The following is a 23198-nucleotide window of genomic DNA, read 5'->3' as shown; positions in this document are numbered from 1 at the left end:
CAAGTCACCGTCACTGTTGTCACAGCCAGCAGCTCCTGTCCGAGGGCGGCCTAAGAAGTGTCTGTTCTATCCTCAGCCCCCGAAGAGCTCCCGCCTGTCTCGGTCCGTTCTGCGCTGGCTCCAGAGCCTGGACCTCAGCTTCTTCCCCAGGAACATCAACAGGTGCTCCGGCCGGGAGCCCAGGCTCTGGGGCTCGGGGTCCGCGCCGACTCCTTTCTCGGCCTGTGTCCTTGCATTGCCGCCCCCGTCCTGGCTTGCGTTTCAGATCAAGACCCGCACTCGCGCGCCACGCGGAGGAACACCCTAAAATACCTCTTAGGCAGCGAGGCTTTTAAAAAAATGGAGAAGCATTTCCTTCATTTAACCAGTCACTAAATGGTAGACTTAAGCTAATATAGAATGTTTTGGGGACTATAAAAATATTTAATTAGTCAAGGTCTTTTCTTTAGGGACTTTAGGCTTTTAACACAAGATCGGTTTACTCCCTGTTAGAAATGGCATCTGGTTTGAAGGTTTTCAAAGACTTTTAAAAGTTGCCACTAAGGGACCAGCAGATGACATAGGAATTTCATCTCTAGACCTTCACATTGGCGACGGTGGTTCTAGTCCCAGACCCAGTGACTTGAAACTCTCGCTGGGCTCCTGTGCATGTAGGCCTCTGATCTCAGGAGGAGAATGGAGGAGAAAGGATTGCAGTGTGGCCATTCCCCCCTGGAGGTGTGATTCTCTCTCTCTCTTGCACATCTCTCTCTCTGCAAGTGCACACCCCCTAAGGCAGAAACCTCTTAATAAATAAATAAATAAATAAATAAATAAATAAATAAATAATAAATAAAAAGATATGGTTATAATGATGCAAACCGTATAACTACACTTTATTTCCTTATTGCTATGAATTAGGGATTTTTCAAATGGCTTCTTGGTTGCACAAATATTCAGTATATATTACCCCTGGGACCTTAAGTTGTCATCCTTTGAAAATGGAACCTCTTTAAAAGTCAAGTTGGATAACTGGGCACAGTTGGAGAAGGTAAATTAGCAGTCATTTACCGTTTTATTGGTTAAGTTTGTTTTAAAAGGTACACTTCTAGTATCTTGGGTATCGACATGTGTGTGACTGAATGCTAGGGTCAGCGTTACTGAGGTGACTGCTGTTTCCATGGATAGCAGAGTTTATTAAATTCCCCTTGTCATGAATGAAACTCAGCATATTCATTTCAATTACCATGAGATATAATGGTTGTGTTCCTTGTTGTGTTTCATACTATCTTTTAAAAATGAACATGCTAAAATCAGCAAATTAGTTGAAAAATAAAAGGGGGACCAGAATGAATTCATAGTAATTGAGATTTTATAGAACGTCTTATGATGAAATATTTCTTTCTACTATTAAAGTTCCTGGCAAAGAAAAAACTTAAACTACCTAAAGAACTAATCCATGGAACAATTCATTGTAAAGCTGGAGTACCTGAAATATTGATACAAGAGGTTTACACATTGTTAACACATCAAGAGTGAGTTATTCAGAATTTTCTAGTAATACAATATGAAACTTTTGATAAGATAAATCTCACTGCTGAAATGTGACTTGTAAACAGTATTCTATTTTATTTCTTATTTCCAGAATTAAAAGTATCCAGGATGACTATGCAAATTTCACAGACTACAGTTACCAGATGCGTTTACCCCTGGTTCCTAGGTCTACAGCTTCAAAGTCTATTAAAGATAATATTAGGTTATCAGAATTAATAAGTAATCCCAACATGCTCAGCAATGAACTTAAAGTAGAGTTCCTACTCCTTTTACAAATGTTGCAGAGAAAATTAAGCAGAAAATTGAATCCAAGTAAGTTTTCCTTTGAAACAATCAACTGAGTTCTTCCAAGCTCAATGAGGGTATTCTTGAACACAAATGGAAGAAAATTTCAGTTTCCATTTCTGATTTCTTTATTTTCTTTTTCTTTCTTTCTTTCTTTTTTTTTTTTTTTTGAGAGGTTTTTGCTACAGGATATGTGCACTTGCCAGAGAGAGAGACAGAAAGCGAGAAATCACCCCCCAGGGGAGGTGGCCATGCCGCAATCCCTTCTCCTCCATTCTCCTCTTGGGATCTTGGGCACACATGCACACACGCTCGGCATGAGTTTAAGCCACCAGATCCGGGACTCGAACTGCAGTCAACTACATGGGAGTTTAGCGACATAGCCATTACACTAACTACTGGTCCCTCGTTTCTGATTTCTTTATTCACTAAAGGGAAAGTACATCTCTTATACATCATTAAAGCAATTTATTTTCAGTGGAGTAGCTTATGTTATAATTCATTCTTTTTGATGAAAGCATAGGTTATCATAGTGTATAGTTACTTGTTTTTAGAAAAATGTTTGCAAATCTATTCATATAAACTTGTGGAAAATAAGTTCACGTATCAGGGTCAGTGACACAATAAAACATGATGCTCTGCAATGCAGTCACACATAAGAAAGTTCCTGGTTCAAATCTGGAGACCTCCCTAAGTACACTGGCCCCACTTGCCCATGATCCGGGGCTGACTAAGGCTAGAGGTAGATCTTAATGTCAAGACCCTGTTGGATATATTCTCTCTCTCTCTCTGTCTTTGTCTCTTTCCATCACAGAAGAAAGAAATAAGCCTAAAATTAAGTTTACATATCAATTCAAGCAACTAAGGAATATGGGAACATTTCAGAGTTGATCAGGTTATAAATCCTTTGGGAAAAGCCTGGATTACCATGATTCCCTCTAGATGCTGTGCAGAGGCAGGTCAGTCTTAACCTTTCTGTAGTACTTTTGTTAGCTTATAGATTATAGGGCAGATTATAGGGCAGACAACCCACGGTAACTTTCCAGAGATGTCACTGAGATAATTCTCCAAGCATCCAGAAGTATTTGCCATCAAAGTCCCAAACAAGTGGCAAACAAAGGAAGAGACCTTTTTATTGTTTGTTATCTCTATCTATATGTATGTATATATCTGTATCTATCTAATCTATCATCTATATCTATCTATCATCTATATCTATTTACTTATTCAGGACACCACTTGAGTCTTGGAATCTCATGTTACTTGATTCCAGATACCTAGAGACTTCATCATTTCTGTGATACCCAAACCATTCAGGAAATGAGGCAAATGCTGTTCTTTAGGATTTTTCTTCCCCTTCTGAATTCCACTTTCTTAAGAAAAGAACCTTTTTCTTTCTGATTTCTGGAAGGAGAGGAAAGCAGCAACTTAACTACTCCCCACTCTTACCCCCCCCTCCCCATTGTGAAATAGGTTTTGTCCCCCCTTATTCTGTTCATTCTATCATTTCCTGTTTTTTTTTCTTTTTTCCTTGAGTTTCTTTCATCTGTGGCTGTACTTATACAGAAAGTAAAAAAAGAATTCAGGTTATTAATTCTTTTGTAGTTAAAATTTTTGTACATTTTTAAATGAGCAAATATTGCTGAGAATTTTGTTATATATGTGTGTGTATATATAATATATATATTATATATAATATACATACATGAGAGTGCTCCAAGAATTTCACAGGAAAATGGAATTAAAGTGTGAGTTTACAGCTGGCCCCATAGTGTCGTGGTTAAAAGCACTGGATCTCATGTGGCTAACTATCGTTTGAATACTTGCCTGTGTGGCTTGAAAAACACTCTGAGCATGTGTCTGTATGTGTGCCCCAAATCCTGAAGGATGGAGAAATTGTGTTAAAAAGATTGTGGCATGACCAAAACTTTGGAGAGTGTTTTCTATTTTTTCCCTGAAAAACACATGGCAATTAAAACAATATTAATTTTTTTTTCCGAGAGTTTTTGCTACAAAGCACAAAGAGTTGTGCTTGCCTGAAAGACAGAGAGAGACAGAGAGATAAAAAGCGAGAAATCACCTCCCAGAGGGGATGGCCACGCCACAGTCCCTTCTCCTCCATTCTCCTCTCGGGATCTTGGGCACACGTGAGTTTAACCCCCCAGGTCCAGGACTCGAACCACGGTCGGCTACATGGGAGTTCAGTGACACAGCCATTACGCTGACCGCTGGTCCCAAAACAATATTAATTTAAAAATTTTAAACTATGAGTTTATTTTGTTTGGTGCAAAGTAATTTTGAAATCCATGCGTAGTTTATTGATAATACACATTTCCCATAAATTGCTTGAAGGCTCCTCTTACAATTTAAAGACTAGTAACAATGAATAAATATGCATGTATCCTCATGGAGTTTAAGAAATGCAACATCACCGGCATCTCAACTTTCCTTGTGTGTACTTCTTTGATTGCATTCTCCATACTGTCCTCCAAGGGTAACTACTGTCCTGCTGTCTTTGTTTATATTTTCTTTGATTAAAAAGTTTTACCTATATATACATTATTTATGTTATTACATTTTCACCTCCTTGTGTATATGTTATTATTGAATAAAAACTTAAAATTTTTTTTTTTTTTTTGAGAGAGGTATTTTGCTACAGGGCATGTGTGCTTGCAAGGACAGAGAGAGACAGAGAGATAGAAAGCCAGAAATCACCCCCCAGGGGGGATGGCCACGCCACAATCCCTTCTCCTCCATTCTCCTCTCGGGATCTTGGGCACGCACGCACACGCGCCCAGCGTGAGTTTAAGCCACCAGATCCGGGACTCAAACCGCAGTCGACTACGTGCGGAGTCCAGCGACATAGCCATTATGTCAATTGCTGGTCCCAAAAAACTTATAAAAATTAATATAAACATAAAAGTACTTCCTTTAAATATTTTAAATATTTTGTGAATCACAGATACTATGAATGGTGTGAAGAGGGGGTTACTGACCTGTGTATTCACACTACTCTTAGCAATATGATAAAATGTGTTTAAATAATTTGCTTAGCTTTTCAATTATGGTGTCATTTTGACAATGACTACTGTAACTTCTTAAGAAATAATCCCATGTTTATATTTTACAGAATGGTTTGATGTCAGACCAACAGTGGGAGAAATTACTCTTGATCATCTTCCTGCCCAAGCTTCTAGATACCGATATAAGTCACAGGTTAAAAGGGAAAAAGTTACTCCTGTTTTATGTAAGTTCTTGTTTCAACTTTTTGCCTGTTAAAATGTTATTTTGTTTTACTTTGTTCAAAGTTCTAAATGAAGAAAGTAAATACTTAAATGTTAAAACTTTTAGACCAAATGTTGGTCTAAAACTTAAACTGGTATGGTCTAAACTTAAACTGGTATGCTGCTCTGCTTTTTGATAGGTGGAGGGGGAATGTAGTTTAGTTACATGTTTAGTCACATCTAACTCACCCCCCCACACACACACCTTACTATCAAAGCCATTTGAATTCTGATGTGTCCTTAAATGGCTGAGTCTGAAAAAGGTGACTCTCACCTGCAAAGCTCAAAACTCACTTATTCAGTAGTTGGAGGATGAATCTGTCCTAACACACACACACACACACACACACATATATATATATATAAGAAGGGACACCAAAAAGTTCATGGAAAATGGAACTAAAAGATAAAGATAAGTATAAACTTTACTGATCAAAATATGCTCCAAGTTTAGGACACCTTGAAGGCAATGATACCAGACATTTAATCCACCCCTATCAAACTTAGGGCCCTGGGAATTGAACTATGTCAACACAGTCTTTTTTATACTATTACTTGAGGAAAAATAGGTGCCCTTTAATGTTTTGTTTTGTTTTAGATTAGAAAAAAAGAAGTCAAATAAAGGCAAATCAGGCCTGTAGGGTGGATGTCTAATGATTTTACATTGAAACTCTCACAAAATTATCTTTTAATACCCAGATATCAAGCCATCCCATAGAAATCCCTTTGCCCCATCATATACCTGAGGGATGATACTTAGCATGATAGAATTCACAGAAGTGAATAACACTGTTTTATGAAAAATTGAGAGTGCCAGATGGTGACACAGCAGTAACATACCTGGAGTCCTGGATTTGTATCCTGCAGTCTCCTTGTATACAAGTGGCACACACACACACCCATGATCCAGAGTGGTTGGAGCTGGGGGTGGATCAGGGCCCTGTTAGGAGTGCCCTCTGTCATGGAAGACATAAATAAACTTAAGAGATATGTATCTATAGTTTCACCTTTTCTGGAAGTATAATGCATCATCTCTATGTGCCTTAACCTTCTTCTGTTAGTGATATTTGCAGTAACAGTTCCAGCCCAGCAGGGCAGTAGGGTAAGCATGAAGGAAGAGATCATAATGGGCATAAAGGCATGGGAAATGAGACTGCAGGTGGTCCTTCCCTCCTGTTCCTCCCACACTTGCTTACTTCTTTCTCTTTATGGCTAATGGGATGGGACAGGGGATAGGAAAGGCATGACCACCAGCTTTGGGAGCTGCGATGACAAGGTAGGAAGGAGTAGTAATGGGTCACAGAACTGCTTCCTTCTTATGACAGACACCAACATATATTAAAACTGATGCTCATTGATGTTTGAAATGCTAAGATATTTCTCATTTCTGTTATCTATTTGGAAAATGTTCAAGGCTCACACACGAGTTTTAAGAAAAACTGTATGTCATCAATAACATCAGGTCTCTAGAATGATTTTTTTTTATTCTACCATTTTTAAAAGATTTTATTATTATTATTTTAATTTGCTATAAGGCACATGCACTCACCAGAGAGAGAGAGAGAGAGAGAGAGAGAGAGAGAGAGAGAAAGAGAAAGCCACCTGGTCTGGGACTCAAACTTCCCTTAGCCACATGGGAGTCCAGCACCCTAACCACCATATCACCTGTTGACCCCTATTTTACAATTTTAATAATGCATGAACTACTCTAAGCACCTCATCTCCCATTTTATTTTCTCAATACTTTTATGATTCCTTGGATACATTTTTATGATTCTCTTTCATGCCAAAGGCCTTTTACTTTCCTTTTCAAGTGGCTGTGAGCTATGGAAGCTTTCACTGAAGAGAGGTCAGCATGGGAAGGTGCGCATATGAAGGTTCTTCAAAAAGTTCATGGAAATGCATATTACAGAAAAAACTATGCATGGCTTTTATTTTATTTTATTATACCCAAATAAACGTGTACTAATTTTTTATAGCATGTCTGAACAGGATTTAATTTGAGGCACTAAAGAAGGATAAGACATCAGTCCAAAAAAGTTGCTGTGCTTCTAGCACAGCAACATGAATCCTGCTAAAAATTGAAGGAAAAATAAACATCAAATTTATAGTGAAGCTTGGGTGAAAGAATGTAAAATCATTGATACTTTATGAAAAGTTTATGGCGATAATGTCCCAAAGATTTAGCAGTTTACAAATGCTTAACTCATTTTCAGAAGACATAAGAGTATCTTGCAGATGATACCCAGAGCAACAGACCATCAATTTGTGAGAAAAAAAATCTTATTCATGCTCAAATTGAAGAGGACCAATCAATGATCATCAGCAGAAACAATAGCCAACCCCACAGGCATCTCAGTTGGTTCAGTTTACACAGTTCTGACTGAAAAATTTAAGCTGAGCAAACTTCCTGCGTGCCAAAACTGTTGCACCTAGGTAAGCTGTAGACAGAAACAGAGCCTTCAGTGGACATTTGAAACAAGTCCGATCAACATCCTAAAGCATTTCTGCCAAGAACTGTAACAGGAAATGATACATGGCTTCACCAGTACAATCCTGAAGACAAAGCACAATCAGATCAAGGCTACCAGGAGGTAGAAGTGGTCCTGTCAGAACAAAAGTGGACCCCTCAAGAGAAAACATCATAACAGTTTTTTGGGAAATCTCGTGGCATTCCATTCACTTTCTGGAGGACCAAAGAACAGTATCTTCTTCTTATGAGGTGGCTGAGAAGGTTGGTCAAAAGTTTAGCATAAAAATGCCCATAGAAGTTTCACCAGCTAATTCTTCTCCACCATAACAATATTCCTGCTCATTCTTCTCATCAAGCAAAGACAATTTTGTCAGTTTCTATGGCAAATCACTGGGCATGCACCTTGCAGTCATAATTTGGCTCCTTCTGACTTTTCTGCTTCCTAATTTTAAACTTTAAAGGAAACCCATTTTTCTTTAATAAACAAGACTGCATTGACATGGTTAAACTTCCAGGACCCTCAGTTCTGTAGGGATAGACTTAATGGCTGGTGTCACTTACAAAGTATCTTGAGCTTAGTAGATTTTTGCTATAGGACTCGTGTGCTCACCAGAGAGACAGAGAGAGACAGAAAGTGAGAAATTACTCCCTCTCCCAACCCAGGGGGGATGGCCACACCACAATCCCCTCTCTAGTCTCTCAGGTTTGGGGCATGCATGCACACACACCCAGTGTGAGTTTTAAGATGCCACGTTTGGAACTTGAACCATGGTCAACTATATGGGGGTCCAGTGATGTAACCATTATGCTATCTGCTGGTCCCTATTTTATCTTTTAATTCCATTGTCCATGAACATTTTGATATCCCTCTTATATATCTCTCAATCTTGTTTCATGTACTTTCATTCTTTAAGTCTGGGTACTCAGGAAATTAATGAATGGTGTAGATTTGACTTTGGGAATAACATGGACGAGAGAATTGTTAGTTTAAGTATTAAATTATTTTTTCTCAACTTGTGTGTGTTCCATATACTTTCATTCTCTTAGTCTGGGTACTCAGGGAATTAATAGATTTGACTTTGGGAATAACATGGATGAGAGAATTGTTAGTTTAAGTATTAAATTATTTTTTTCTTAACTTGTGTGAAGAGATCAATTTTGGTTGTTTCTAATAAAAGGGTAGAATGATTAGTTCAGGTCAGCTACCATAATTTGAAAGTAAATGAAGGTGGAGAGGCCAGGTTATGGGACTGTTAGAACTTGACTCTACTTAATGGCCTAGGATTGCGGCACTGAAATCACAGGCTGTTTATCTGAACATCTTCTATCAAATAGGGTGACCAAAATCGATTGTAAGGTAGACTGTTATCTTTTTTTTTCTTTTTGTTTTTCTCTTTTTTAACACTTAAATTCCTCTACCTGTTGATCTAAATATAGCAAAATAGTGGGCCAATGGAATACAGGTTTCTTAGTCGCCACTGGCCCCTCACACTAGAGCTGAGTAACCTGGAGTCTGGAGGCCAGCTTGGATGCCTCAGTGTAATCAGAGTTCCAAACTGAATTATGAATCATGTATATTTGCCAAATCTAAGTATAAAATCGTGCCACCGTTGCCTCAGCTGCTTTCTGAAGCAATGTCCAGAAATAGTTGAGTCATATTCAGGATCAGATGCACCAAAATAAGCCCTGGATATTTTTAGGCACTGTTGATGACTTTTGGAGGTAGGTGACATTCAGCTGTTTTTATCCATGACTACTACAATGCATGATTTAAATACTATACTTACCAGGCATTGAGATTAACCTGTGTCCAGTCTGTTGCCAATCAGTCTGTATATATTTGATCAATTAGAAACACTGATGGTTGTATAAATATTTAATAACTGTGAATTGATTTTATTTTAAATTTCAGCAAATACAAGTAATGGTGGCAATATAACTAGAGAAATTTATGTAAAGCAAGCTAGAAAACCTTCTTGTGACTCTACTATGAATTCTATCAGAAGCCCAGTAATGAAACCCTGAGAAGAGCCCGTCCAGTGGCTTTGAAGAAGTGATGCTACCATCTGTTACCATACTAAATGGATATAATCACCTAGTCTTGGAGTATGTCAATATTAAATAAAGTGGTGTCTTACCCATATTTGGGCAAAGGAACATTTGTTTTCAATTCAACAACCATTTTTTAAACAACTGTGGGGACCACAAGATGGCATAATGGTTCCATCACTGGATTCCCAATGTGATTCGAGTACCAGACCCAGTGGTTATAAATTCATGTCAGGTGCATGTGCATGAATGCCCCAAATCCCAAGAAGAGACTAGAAGAGAAGGGGTTCTGGTGTGGTCATACCCCCCCCAACCCTCGGGGGGTGATTTTTTTGCCTTCTGTCTGTCTCTGGTGAGTGCACTTGCCCTATAGCAAAAACCCCTCTAAAAACAAAACAAAACAAAACACCTGTGCCAGTACTTTTGAAAATTTAATAATATCAAACAAATTTATACAGAATGAGCAAAAAATAAGTTAAAAGGCATAATTAAACACAAATTGCTATAAGAGGCCTTTCTCAAATTCTGTAGGAATGTTGAACTACTTTGTGATCTGTTTCCCTCATTAGAAATTAAGAGCTTCTGCTCTGCCTGATATATTTATAATCACATTAATCAAAATGTAGTCTAAATAATTATTACTATGCATTGGCTCATAGAAAATCTGGCCTATCTTCATAAATAGCCTTAATTTAAACCATTTTGTAAAAATAGGTAACCCCTCTCATTGATAATGAGTTGTGGGAAAGAAAACCATGCTTTTCTTGGACTTTGGTTTCTGTATTTAGCAACAGATTCAGTTCAATTAAAATTTCCTGCTGCTTGTTGCCGTGTCGCCTGTCTTTCCAGAAGAGAAACAAAAGCAGATTGATATCCTGAAAGACTAATTATCTTTCATACAGTCTTGGTAATTTTATCTTCATCTGTGGAATTCTTTTCCATCTGGAATTATTCATAGTTTTAATGCCATTTCACTAACAGTCTCATTTGACTTCCAGGATGAATATGACTAATGCTGAATCGCACAATATGTATGTCAGTTTCCAACTAAACTCAACAGATTTTCTGCATGTTTGAGTGTTCAGACTGTTTTATTAGCATTTCTACTTCCAGGGACTGCCTTGTTAAATTTTACATTTTTGGTTAAACAGTAATTAGAAGAGAACTTAAAGAGAACCCTGATGATAAAAATTCTTGGGAATGTGTTCAAAACACAGTTTTATCTGAGGTAAGAAATGTAGTTCAAATGCATATCCCATCCAGCTACAGGAAATTTACCTGTTGTCTTGATTTCTAATGGGATGACCTAAAGCACAAAGTTATGAGAATAATTTTGAACCTATAAAATATAGTTCCTTAGGAAAGAGTTTTAGAAATAAGTCTCTGAAGCTCTGCTTTAGAAAAGACCCAGAGAGAAGAATTCAATTGGGGATAAACAAAGAAGTTTCTTTGTTCTCCAGATTCTCTTCAATTTTTGTAGAGAGTTAACCACTCCTGGCCTAACTCTGGTTAATTCTTGAGATTCCTGTGGAACATAAAAAGTTGTGGGAAATATGATATTGTCTGTATGTTTCATTACTTAGTAAGTAAACATATAAAAGTAGCAAGTATGATCAAAGTGAGTAACTTCAAAATTTTCTTGAGCTTGAGCTGTGTCAACAGCAGCCAAAACTACAGACATATTTTAGGAACACTTACTTAACAAAAGATCTTTTTTTTTAGAGGTTTTTGCTATAGGGCACATGCACTTGTCAGAGAGACAGAGAGACAGAAAGCAAGAAGTCACCCCTTAGTGGGCATGGCCACACCACATCCCTTCTGCCCCCCCACACACCCACCTGGCATGAGTTTTAAGTCACTGGGTCCAGGACTTGAACCGTGGTCAACTACATGGTCAGCAACGTAACCTTCACGTCATCTGCTGGTCCCTATAAAAGATCTTTGACAGAGGAAGGAGTGAACTTTTCTAGGAGGTAGAGCAAACTCTTCAAGGAAGAACATTTTCAGACAATTGGCTGAATGCTTATATGGGAATCAAAGCATCTGGGGTACATTGTATTAATTAGTAAGTGCTTTTCCCCTTTTATACTAATTTTTGGGTTATATCATGGTGCAACAGATTCAGTTCAATTAAAATTTCCTGCTGCTTGTTGCCGTGTCGCCTGTCTTTCCAGAAGAGAAACAAAAGCAGATTGATATCCTGAAAGACTAATTATCTTTCATACAGTCTTGGTAATTTTATCTTCATCTGTGGAATTCTTTTCCATCTGGAATTATTCATAGTTTTAATGCCATTTCACTAACAGTCTCATTTGACTTCCAGGATGAATATGACTAATGCTGAATCGCACAATATGTATGTCAGTTTCCAACTAAACTCAACAGATTTTCTGCATGTTTGAGTGTTCAGACTGTTTTATTAGCATTTCTACTTCCAGGGACTGCCTTGTTAAATTTTACATTTTTGGTTAAACAGTAATTAGAAGAGAACTTAAAGAGAACCCTGATGATAAAAATTCTTGGGAATGTGTTCAAAACACAGTTTTATCTGAGGTAAGAAATGTAGTTCAAATGCATATCCCATCCAGCTACAGGAAATTTACCTGTTGTCTTGATTTCTAATGGGATGACCTAAAGCACAAAGTTATGAGAATAATTTTGAACCTATAAAATATAGTTCCTTAGGAAAGAGTTTTAGAAATAAGTCTCTGAAGCTCTGCTTTAGAAAAGACCCAGAGAGAAGAATTCAATTGGGGATAAACAAAGAAGTTTCTTTGTTCTCCAGATTCTCTTCAATTTTTGTAGAGAGTTAACCACTCCTGGCCTAACTCTGGTTAATTCTTGAGATTCCTGTGGAACATAAAAAGTTGTGGGAAATATGATATTGTCTGTATGTTTCATTACTTAGTAAGTAAACATATAAAAGTAGCAAGTATGATCAAAGTGAGTAACTTCAAAATTTTCTTGAGCTTGAGCTGTGTCAACAGCAGCCAAAACTACAGACATATTTTAGGAACACTTACTTAACAAAAGATCTTTTTTTTTAGAGGTTTTTGCTATAGGGCACATGCACTTGTCAGAGAGACAGAGAGACAGAAAGCAAGAAGTCACCCCTTAGTGGGCATGGCCACACCACATCCCTTCTGCCCCCCCACACACCCACCTGGCATGAGTTTTAAGTCACTGGGTCCAGGACTTGAACCGTGGTCAACTACATGGTCAGCAACGTAACCTTCACGTCATCTGCTGGTCCCTATAAAAGATCTTTGACAGAGGAAGGAGTGAACTTTTCTAGGAGGTAGAGCAAACTCTTCAAGGAAGAACATTTTCAGACAATTGGCTGAATGCTTATATGGGAATCAAAGCATCTGGGGTACATTGTATTAATTAGTAAGTGCTTTTCCCCTTTTATACTAATTTTTGGGTTATATCATGGTCAGAATTTCTTAGAAGCAGAGAATTAGCCTCTGGAACAATCCTATGAAGTGATTTTCCTAGGCCACTGAGTAAGTAAATAACTTAGCCCTTCATGTCCCCAATTACCCTGACCCAAGAGTTATGGAGAAACTCTCTCTCAATGGTGGTTTTATGTCTTATCAGGCTTTAACTGTAGTGTTTATTAAAATACATATATATAAATCCAGATAACAGACATGCCATTTTAAAGCACAGTCACATGGTAGTGAAAGTCAGCATGAAAGTACACATTTCAATTATTTAGGTACACATGTGTCAAAGATTTGATACAAGGGGCATTTATTAAGAGTTGGCTATAAAGATGTCTTCTCTGTTACTAATACATTTTACAAATAATCTGTGAGATTTTTTACTTCATTCAGACTGCCTTTTGATGTAAAATAAAAACAGTGTAAATTTTTTTGTTATAAGGATCACAAAATACAGTCATTGCTCTAAAGCAACCACATTCCTGAACACATCTGGATGATTTCATGGCATAAAGGATCATTTATTTTCACATGATATAACTCAGTATTATAATTTTGTTAACCACCTGGTAGGCAAATTTATTTTCCCAATGCTTTCAAAATCACTGTGTAATAAGACTATCCTTCATAAAGGCTTTTGCAAAACTGCAAAGTAAATTGGCCACATTATTGGTATTATGGACATTTTAAAATAGGAAAATAAGTTCATATACTTGGGTTTTCATGCATATGAAATATAACAATGAAAAATACTTTTGTAAATTAAAAAATTGCTTTTCATATTAAGGCACAATATATACAGACTGACATAGTCAAATGACATATTTATAATTCTATGAAGAATTAATGGTTATAACAGTAAGGTAAAAAACATTAATGGACATCAAAGAATAATAGTATTGTTGAATCAGTCCAATTTAGGTTTTGGAAACAGGGTTGCTCTTTTGTTGTATTCATGTGTTAAGGAGTGGTATGATTTCTTCCTTCATAATTATACATAAAATATTTTCCTACATCAACTAAAAATATAGAACGGGGTATCGATTTTTTATATATGTATAATTTAAACTTCATATCCTTTGAAGTATAAAAGCACAAAAAGATAGGCTTATTAATATGTTTTAAAACAAAATTACAAAAATAACAGTGGAATTCAGACTTCCATTTTTAATTGAGGAGATTTTAGTACACATGTGCTAATCAGTACTCCTTCTCACCTAAGAAAAATTTAGTTATAGGTATTACTAAGTGTTTAAAAATCCTTTTCAGATGCATTTTATATTACCTGTTGCATCTCTGAGTTGCATGTAATCTTTTCTGTATTTTTGTTATAAAGTAGAATTTAAGACTGTAATGTCTTTTTGAGAATTAGTCAATGTGATAAATATGACATGTAGACACATAATGTAAAATATATATAGTTCCTTTTAGTTTTTTTTTTTTTTTCCGAGAGAGAGAGATTTTTGCTATAGGGTGCATGTGCTCACTGGCCAGACAGAGACAGAAAGTGATAAATCACTTCCCAGGGCAAATGGCCACACCACAATTCCTTCTCCTCCATTCTTCTCTCAGGATCTTGGGCATGCATACACATGTGCCCGGCATAAAAGATAGGCTTATTAATATGTTTTAAAACAAAATTACAAAAATAACAGTGGAATTCAGACTTCCATTTTTAATTGAGGAGATTTTAGTACACATGTGCTAATCAGTACTCCTTCTCACCTAAGAAAAATTTAGTTATAGGTATTACTAAGTGTTTAAAAATCCTTTTCAGATGCATTTTATATTACCTGTTGCATCTCTGAGTTGCATGTAATCTTTTCTGTATTTTTGTTATAAAGTAGAATTTAAGACTGTAATGTCTTTTTGAGAATTAGTCAATGTGATAAATATGACATGTAGACACATAATGTAAAATATATATAGTTCCTTTTAGTTTTTTTTTTTTTTTCCGAGAGAGAGAGATTTTTGCTATAGGGTGCATGTGCTCACTGGCCAGACAGAGACAGAAAGTGATAAATCACTTCCCAGGGCAAATGGCCACACCACAATTCCTTCTCCTCCATTCTTCTCTCAGGATCTTGGGCATGCATACACATGTGCCCGGCATGAGTTTTAAGGTGCCAGGTCCAAGACTTGAATCCTGGTTGACTACATGGGAATCCAGCAGTGTAACTTTATGCCATCTGCTGGTCCCAATATTTGCTTTTAGTTTTATTAAGTTGTTTCAAGAAGGTTTTGAAATATTTTAAGTGTAACATATTTAAAGATAATAAAAGTCATAATTATTTTTGTTAATGAGCTTGCTCTTTAGTCGGATCCTATAGAACAACTTGAGGATCAAACAACTATTTTTCCTAATATACATTAATTTCATAAATTTAAAATTCAGAATTATAGTCCAACTGAAATATACGCAGTTATGTTTTAGGCATTTCACAGTCTTTTCATTTAAATAAATATTTAAAAAATTAAATTCACATACCATATAAAAAAATGTAAACTACTATCCTATTTACTTACAGAAAGTTGTCTGAAACTTATTTCCATCAAATAAATCATACTTTAAGAAAGTTTTAATTTTTTATGCAAATATTTAATGTATTGGTCAAAACTAATATTCATACATACCAAGTATCCTTTAAAATAGTAAATTATCATCTAATGCAAGTTCTCATATATATATTGGACTGCATTGTGTGCTTTTCATCTCCATTTTTCATGCTTATAAAACATAACTTTTATAACTGGACAGTTATGAATGTCACATAAAAAACTTTTTCTTTTTAAAAAATAAAATTCAAGTCTTTTGACTGAGTATCCATTTATAATATTTACTAAGCTTATAACTGAAAACTTTTATTCAATATGAACTAAAATTAATTATTTGCTATATATTTTATAAAGAACAACATAAGTGTTTGTTAACTTGGATATCATGTGTACACACATTCCGTTTCAATATTTCAACATACTGTCATTCAAACATTCAATAGTACTTGCTATACATCAAGTTCTATTTCAGGTGTTGCACTATTTTATATGTTTCAATGTTTCAACAATATAATATTTTGGTATGTTTTATGCTTTGCAAAACTTTTATATCCCTTCATATTATAATTTAAATACTACCTCCTTCCCAAAGGTGGTTATTACATTTTATAAATCAGACGCCTATTTTTTTCTTTAAATTATATAAATATTTTATTTTTTGAAGTAAGTGAATAAAATTAATTGTTATTCCCCTCAGTCTCCCGGGTCTCTGAAAATTCCTTAAACAAATGGCTCCTAGGCAGTCAATATTAAAGTAATACTAATCCACAAAAATTCTTCTTTAAAAAATTGAGCATGGAGAAAAGTCTTCTTTCAAAATGGATTGAGTCGTACTCCAGTCCCTAAAGGTGAGAATGGATTCACCTTCGCCCACATCAAAGCATCATTCAATGAAATAGCAGATTTCCCATCTTCAAGAAAAAATACAGGACCCTGTGCATAGCGAGAATCGAGGAAAGAGAAGATGAGATTATAAATTCGCAACATGATTTTTAACTTCCAAGAACATAATCACTGTAATAGAAAAACCACTAGTGATATTTAGTCACCCCAATAGATTTAAGAATATCAGACCAATTAGATTTTTTGAATAGCCACCAAATATAGAAACATTTAAAAATATCTTAACATATGTCATTCTTTTTTGATGTCTGTCAAAATAGAATTTAGTTTTATAATTTGAATTCTTTAAATATAGTACTAATGACAATAGACACTGTTAATACATTAATCGCTGCAAAATGAACTTATTTTACAAAAGTATATATACCTAGTAATATACTTAAATATACTTCGCTATTTTAACCATGTACCTATGTAAATACAGCTGGAGAAATTATTCAAGCCAGAAACTTTGGAACCACTCTCCAGAAGCTGATGAATATATTACTGTATATGTGTTAGGTATAGTCATCTGGTTTACTGGCATAGTTAGAATTTAGTTGCATCAGTTATAATATATGCCAGGTAGTTACAAAAGACCAAATGCATAAAAACCTTTTAATCTGTATTACCCAGCTCTTAGAAGAAAAAACATGATTTACAGAACATTAAATGCAATAAAAAATTTATTATTTATCTTCTAACGCTGTCTGATTTCAAATCATGACTTCAAGTGATATGTTAGTAAATTATTTCTAAATACTGGAAAGCCCGTTATAGGAGCAGGTAAAATAGACAACTTCTATTAATAGGTACATGAAAATATCACAATTATAACCCAAACACATTAATTTTCTTTCAAAAGAGAAATGCCCTAGGAGAGCAGTACTCCATCTATTTCAGTAAAGTGCACCTTAGCGTACATGAGATAATTAGTAGATCCTTTCCTGAATGTAGGTTTGGATACAAAGAGATTAGACAGTATTTATTAGGCCATTTGCTATCCCAGAGGGAAAAAAGGAATTTTAAGAAAAGGAGAAAAGGAACAGGAAGAAATGGTATATGAAGAGCAGTACTGGTGGAACCAGCAGTTAGCATAATGGCTATGTCGTTGGACTCCCAAGTAGTCGACCGTGGTCCATGTCCTGGACCCAGTGCCTTAAAACTCACGCCAGGTGCGTGTGCGTGCGTGCCCAAGATCCCAAGAGGAGAATGGAGGAAAAGGGATTGCGGTGTGGCCATCCCCCCCTGGGGTGTGATTTCTGGCTTTCTGTCTCTCTCTGTTTGGCGAGTGCACGCGCCCTATAGCAAAAACTTCTCCAAAAAAAAAAAAATAAATAAATAAAAAGAGCGGTACTGGAGTGGAACAAAAGACACATGCCAAAATTTTCATAGTCATTTTTGCTCTTAATTATAAGTTAGTCCACCTACTGCTTTGGCTTATTTCTGAATGTGAGTAGATAATAAAGGTATATACAGCTATCTACCCTGTGTGTTGTATTCTGAGACTCAACCACCTTTCCAAGCTAAACTTGGCAAGCTAAGTATAGCTAGGATTTACAGTAATATTTAGATATTTCATTTATTTTGAGTGCTTGTGCAAAAAAATACCTTTTTCCTTAGGCTGACACATCAGCATCAGAAATGTAATTTTTCACATAACATTAGAAATTTTAAAAATCTACTGGGTAAAATATGTACATTGAAGGTGCAGCAGATGGCATAGTGGTTACATCGCTGGACTCCCACAAGGCTGACCACGGTTCGAGTCCCAGACCCAGTGACTTGAAAATCATGCCAGGTGCATGTGCGTGCATGACCAAGGTCCCAGAAGGAGAACGGGGAAAAAGAGATTGTGGCATGGTCATCCTCCCCTGGAAGGACGGTTTCTCATTTTCCCTCTCACCATCTCTGTCTCCAGCAAGAACACACACCCTAAGGCAAAAAACTCTTAAAAATGGGGGGGAGAGGAAATGTACATTGAAAGATGGGGCACTTTTAGTCCAGTTTGTAGTCTCAATTAGCATTTCATGAAGATTCAGCTTTGTTCATTTAATGGGGATGATTACAACAGTCCTGGCTCTAAGACAGCAAAGACCTCTATTTCTCCCAGATAATGGCACCCCTGGGTCACAGTGGGAGGTTCTGGCACCATTCACCATCATTAATTTGTTTGTACACTAGGGATCATTCGTGGAAATTAGCCATCCCTCATGATTGATCCCAGTAATTTTTAATTGCTGAAAAGTTCAGTAGCTCAATGTAAGAACAGGCATAATATATCCATAACACTCATCTACCAGTTTCTAAGTGCTCTGTGTTTGTACCACACAAATGGAGACTAGAATGTTAAATTCAATCTGTTGGAAATAATCATTTGTAATAATGCTGATTGCTGCCTTTTCTTCCTTATTGAATTTCCCTCAGGATATGACCTACATGTATTGTAAAGCATTTTTTTTATTACGTATACATATCATTTGTTACAAAACATACGTATTACATGGACCACTTCTATCATAATAGAATAATCAGTACAATGACCATCTTTCTGAATTTATTTTAAGAAGAAAGAAACATTTATGTTAATTCTGAAATCATTAAGAGCAGTATTTTCTCACTCCTGGCCTCTTTAAAGTAGTTTACTGGGAACAGCAGATGGCATAATACTTATGTTGTTCGACTTCCATACGGCCAACCACTGTTCGAGTCCCACACCTGGCAGCTTAAAACTCACACCAGGTGCCTGTGCATGCCCAAAATCCCAAGAGGAGAAAGGACTGCAGCATGGCCATTCTCCCTGCAGGTGATTTCTCGCTTTCTGTCTCTCTGCCTTTCTCTGTCTCTCCGATAAGTGCATGCACCCTATTGCGAAAAAATCTCTCTTAAAAAAAAAAAGTTACCTGCTTTCATTCCACTTATGCTTATCTTAAGATAACATTTCAAAAAAGTAAACACACAAAAATAATAGAAATGCATAATTCATGGTAGGTATTAGGTCATACCTGGATTTTTAATCCTGTAAAACAAGAGATGTGAACGTCAGAATGACTTGGAAGATTTGATCCAGTCACATAATCTGGTCCAATGATTTCCTTGAGTGGGTCTTCTTGTAGTCTTTTTAATAAGGTTTCATAAACCATTCTTTGTGAATCAGAAGGGGGTGTGTATGGAGATTCATCTGATGATCTATATTTTCAACATATGTTAAATTTTCATTTTTGTAGCATCATAGAATTATTGAAGCTTAGATTAGAAATAGTCCCTATTATTTAGTTCCCTTTTATAGATGGTGTCAAATTGACATTAGACATATAATACAAAGGACTTGGGACCAGCAGTTAGCATAATGGCTATGTTGCTGGACTCCCAGTTCGAGTCCTGGACCCGGTCACTTAAAACTCATGCTGGGCACGTGTGTGTGTGCCCAAGATCCCGAGAGGAGAATGGAGGAGAAGGGATTACAGCGTGGCCATCCCCCCTGGGGGGGAGATTTCTCACTTTCTTTCTCTGTCTCTCTCTGTCTTTCTGGTGAGCGCACATGCCCTGTAGTGTAAACCTCTCCAAAATAATAATAATAATAATAATAATAATAATAATAATAATACAAAGGACTTTAAGGCAGGAAAGAACAATAATGCAATTATGATTATTATGGGGTATGTACTAAACAAATCAAGATTCATATTTCTGTTAAAGTTAATAATAACATCATGAATATTTCCAGCAAGTTTGTCTGCAACATTGAACACCTTCTACATTCCAACGTTTATACTGTCTTTACTCACTGGTTGGAGGACTGTGTGCAAGCGCTCCATGCATTTAATTCCTCAGAAAGAAGTTCAATTTTCAAAGGGACTGACACCTTCCGACGTTTCAATAGTTGACTGAAACATGTAAAAAAAGACTTAACATCTGATATCAAAAACAAAGATAATGAAAAAAACAAATGAACTGTAACTGCAGTTTTATATTTCACAACTAGTGTCAGAAAATATTGTGTGCATACATATATTATACATAAGGGGACTTCAAAAAATTCAGAGAAAATGGAATTAAAGTACTGGTTTGTTCTGGTGCAAAAAATTAAGCATGCATAATTTTTCATAACACGTATTTTCCGTAAATTTTTTGAAGATCTCCTCTGTATTTTGTGTGTGTGTGTGTGTGTATGTGTGTGCATGTGTAGGCACACATATGCATATATATGCTCATTTGTATATTTAGAATTTAAGTCCCTGAAAGTCAAAGATATTCAATTAACGCTGGTTGGAAGAATGAGTGAGTGGATGAATAAATGAACTGTGTAATGTATGGAAAACGCTTAAACAAACCATGCAATGCTGAGTAATAGCCACAGTGAGAGAGAGCAGTTAACCTTGAACATTATCATTTAATCCTGGAAGACAAAATATAATGATATTTTTTTAAAGCAAAGGACATAGGAGAAGTAGATTTGAGAAGAAAGATTATGCCTGAATACGAATGTCAGCTCCATAGTGGTGACAGGTTAAAGCTAAACTATGGTGAGGTTTCTGATGGACAGAGTTTAGAAAGGAAAGGAGAGAAGAGTGGAGACATGGGAGAAGAGTGAGATGGAGAGCAGGAAATATAAAGAGGAGGAGAGAATTAAAGAGAACCTAATTTTGGACAATTGTATATTTAGTGAGCTAGGAAAATAAACATAGGCAGTAAGAAATGACAGCAAAAAAGTGTTTCTCAATGAAGAAAAGTGTTTTATAATTAGGGAGTTCTGGGACCAGCAGATGGCAATGGGGATATGTTGGTGGACTCACACAGAGCCGCCTGTGGTTTGAGTCCCAGACCTGGTGACTTAAAATTTGCTGGGAGCGTGTGTGTGTACTGCATGCCCAAAATCCCGAGAGGAGGATGGAAGAGAAGAGATTGCACATGGCCATCCCTCTGGGGGTGATTTCTCACTTTCTGTCTCTCTGAAAAAGTCTCTTAAAAAATAGGAAGTTCTAACATTTCTCTTTCTAAACTAACACGTTTCCAATTTACACATGATCTCTCATATCTCTCCAGCCTCACAAATGAAACCCATCTTCTTATTCCTAATATTAAGTGAGCATTTTCTTTCTTTTTATATTTAGCTTTACCATAGTTATAACATAGCTGAATGTATTTTATTAAACATTATTTTAACTCAATACAATACCTCCTATTGTGTATTATATCTGGATATATCTAGGTATATCATGTATAGATAGATATTCTATGTAGATATCTATATACACATATATAGATAGGTCTATATGTAATATAGATATAGTTGTCTGGAAAATCATGATGGAATTCTGCATTAAAAAAAAAGAAAAATACATCATGGCTTTTCTGACAACCTAATACATATATATGGGTGTTTGCAGTCAGGCACGGGTGCTCGCTGGAGAGAGGCAGAGAGAGACAGAGAGAAGGAAAGTGAGAAATCACCTCCCAGAGGTGATGGCCACAGTAACCCCTGCTCCTCCATTCTCTTCTCGGGATTCTGGGCATGCACATGCACACACCCGGCATGATTCTTAAGCTGCCAGGTCTGGGACTCTAACCATGGTCAGCAATGTGAGAATCAGCACCTTAACCTTCATGTCACCTTCCGGCTCCATTCCTATATTTTAACATTTTTGTTTGTTTGTTTGTTTGTTTTGCAGATGTTTTTGCTATAGGGTGCATGCACTCTCCAGAAAGACAGAGACGGAGAAACAGAAAGTGAGAAATCACCCCTGGGGGGATGGTCACACCATAATCCCTTCTCCATTCTCCTCTCAGGATCTTGGGCACACACATACACACACACATGCCTGGCATGAGTTTAAGCCACCGGGCCCGGTACTTGAACTGTAGTCAACTACGTGGGAGTCCAATAACATAGCCATTACACCAACTGCTGGTCCCTATATTTTAACATTTTTAAAAACTTCTTTTAAATTTTGGTTATGTTGCCTATATGGCAATAGATTTTTCCTTGAGTATCTTGATAGTATTGATTTTATATTATTCCTCAGTTTGCACTATGTGGCCACTACAGATGAGGAAGAAGTTGACCGGTAGGTGGCATGGTGGTTGGGGACACTGGGTTCCCATATGGTCAACCATGGTTTGAGTCCTGGACCTGGCAGAATACTTTCTCACTTTCCTTTTCTCTCTCTCTCACTGGTCAAGTTAAAATATAATAATAACAAATAGAATTAAATAAATAAATATTTTTTTTAAAAGAGTAATAAGTTAGAAATGAGAATCCCATCTGATTCTCTCAGAATCCACTGCCTATATGAAGGGTACTCAGAGAGGTCACTTACCCACAGACTCTCGGTGTGGCTAAAAGTTATCTGCTCTGCCATTGCACTAACTGGCAGACTTGGAAGTGAGTTTTTATGGAATTTACTGTGAATTTTATTTTTGAATAGAAGTTTTAAGCATACTAGCTGGAGTTCATCAAGTTGTTAGAAAACGTAGGAGTTTGGCTGGGAGGTTGTGCATGAACATAATATAGTAAGCTTCTTGTTACTTTGCCTTTATCTACTGTGGAGATAGAAAAAGTTAAGTATTCATTTCCCATCTTTTTAAAAAATAGGGTTACACAATTCCTACCAGTGAGATGAATGCGTAGAACCCTAAAGAAGACTTTCCTTCCTGAATAAAATGATTTGGGCAGGAGAAAACCCTTGG

General features: G+C 36.5%; 2 protein-coding genes across 5 annotated transcripts in view; one reads left to right on the top strand and one right to left on the bottom strand.

The window, feature by feature from the left end:
* SPATA4 (spermatogenesis associated 4) overlaps positions 1-9745 on the top strand; it is a 17083-nt gene extending 7338 nt beyond the window's left edge. The window contains exons 2-7 of the mRNA XM_006168913.1: positions 5-162; positions 901-1030; positions 1396-1514; positions 1625-1845; positions 4949-5065; positions 9488-9745. Of these exons, the coding sequence (XP_006168975.1) occupies positions 5-162; positions 901-1030; positions 1396-1514; positions 1625-1845; positions 4949-5065; positions 9488-9600 (858 nt within the window). The 3' untranslated portion in view covers positions 9601-9745. The remainder of the gene's footprint in view (positions 1-4; positions 163-900; positions 1031-1395; positions 1515-1624; positions 1846-4948; positions 5066-9487) is intronic.
* A 5578-nt stretch (positions 9746-15323) lies between these two features.
* Positions 15324-23198, bottom strand: part of WDR17 (WD repeat domain 17) — a 128562-nt gene continuing 120687 nt past the window's right edge. For all 4 annotated transcript variants that reach the window (XM_006168909.3, XM_027768457.1, XM_027768456.1 and 1 more), the window contains 3 exons: positions 20297-20395; positions 19514-19697; positions 15324-16559 (listed from right to left, as the gene is read on the bottom strand). In XM_006168909.3, the coding sequence (XP_006168971.1) occupies positions 16440-16559; positions 19514-19697; positions 20297-20395 (403 nt within the window). In that variant the 3' untranslated portion in view covers positions 15324-16439. The remainder of the gene's footprint in view (positions 16560-19513; positions 19698-20296; positions 20396-23198) is intronic.

Source organism: Tupaia chinensis, unplaced genomic scaffold, assembly GCF_000334495.1.
Source record: "Tupaia chinensis unplaced genomic scaffold, TupChi_1.0 Scaffold146395_1, whole genome shotgun sequence".
NCBI lineage: Eukaryota > Metazoa > Chordata > Mammalia > Scandentia > Tupaiidae > Tupaia > Tupaia belangeri.
Note: the sequence above shows the minus strand (reverse complement) of the source record. Positions and strands in the feature narration are given on the sequence as shown.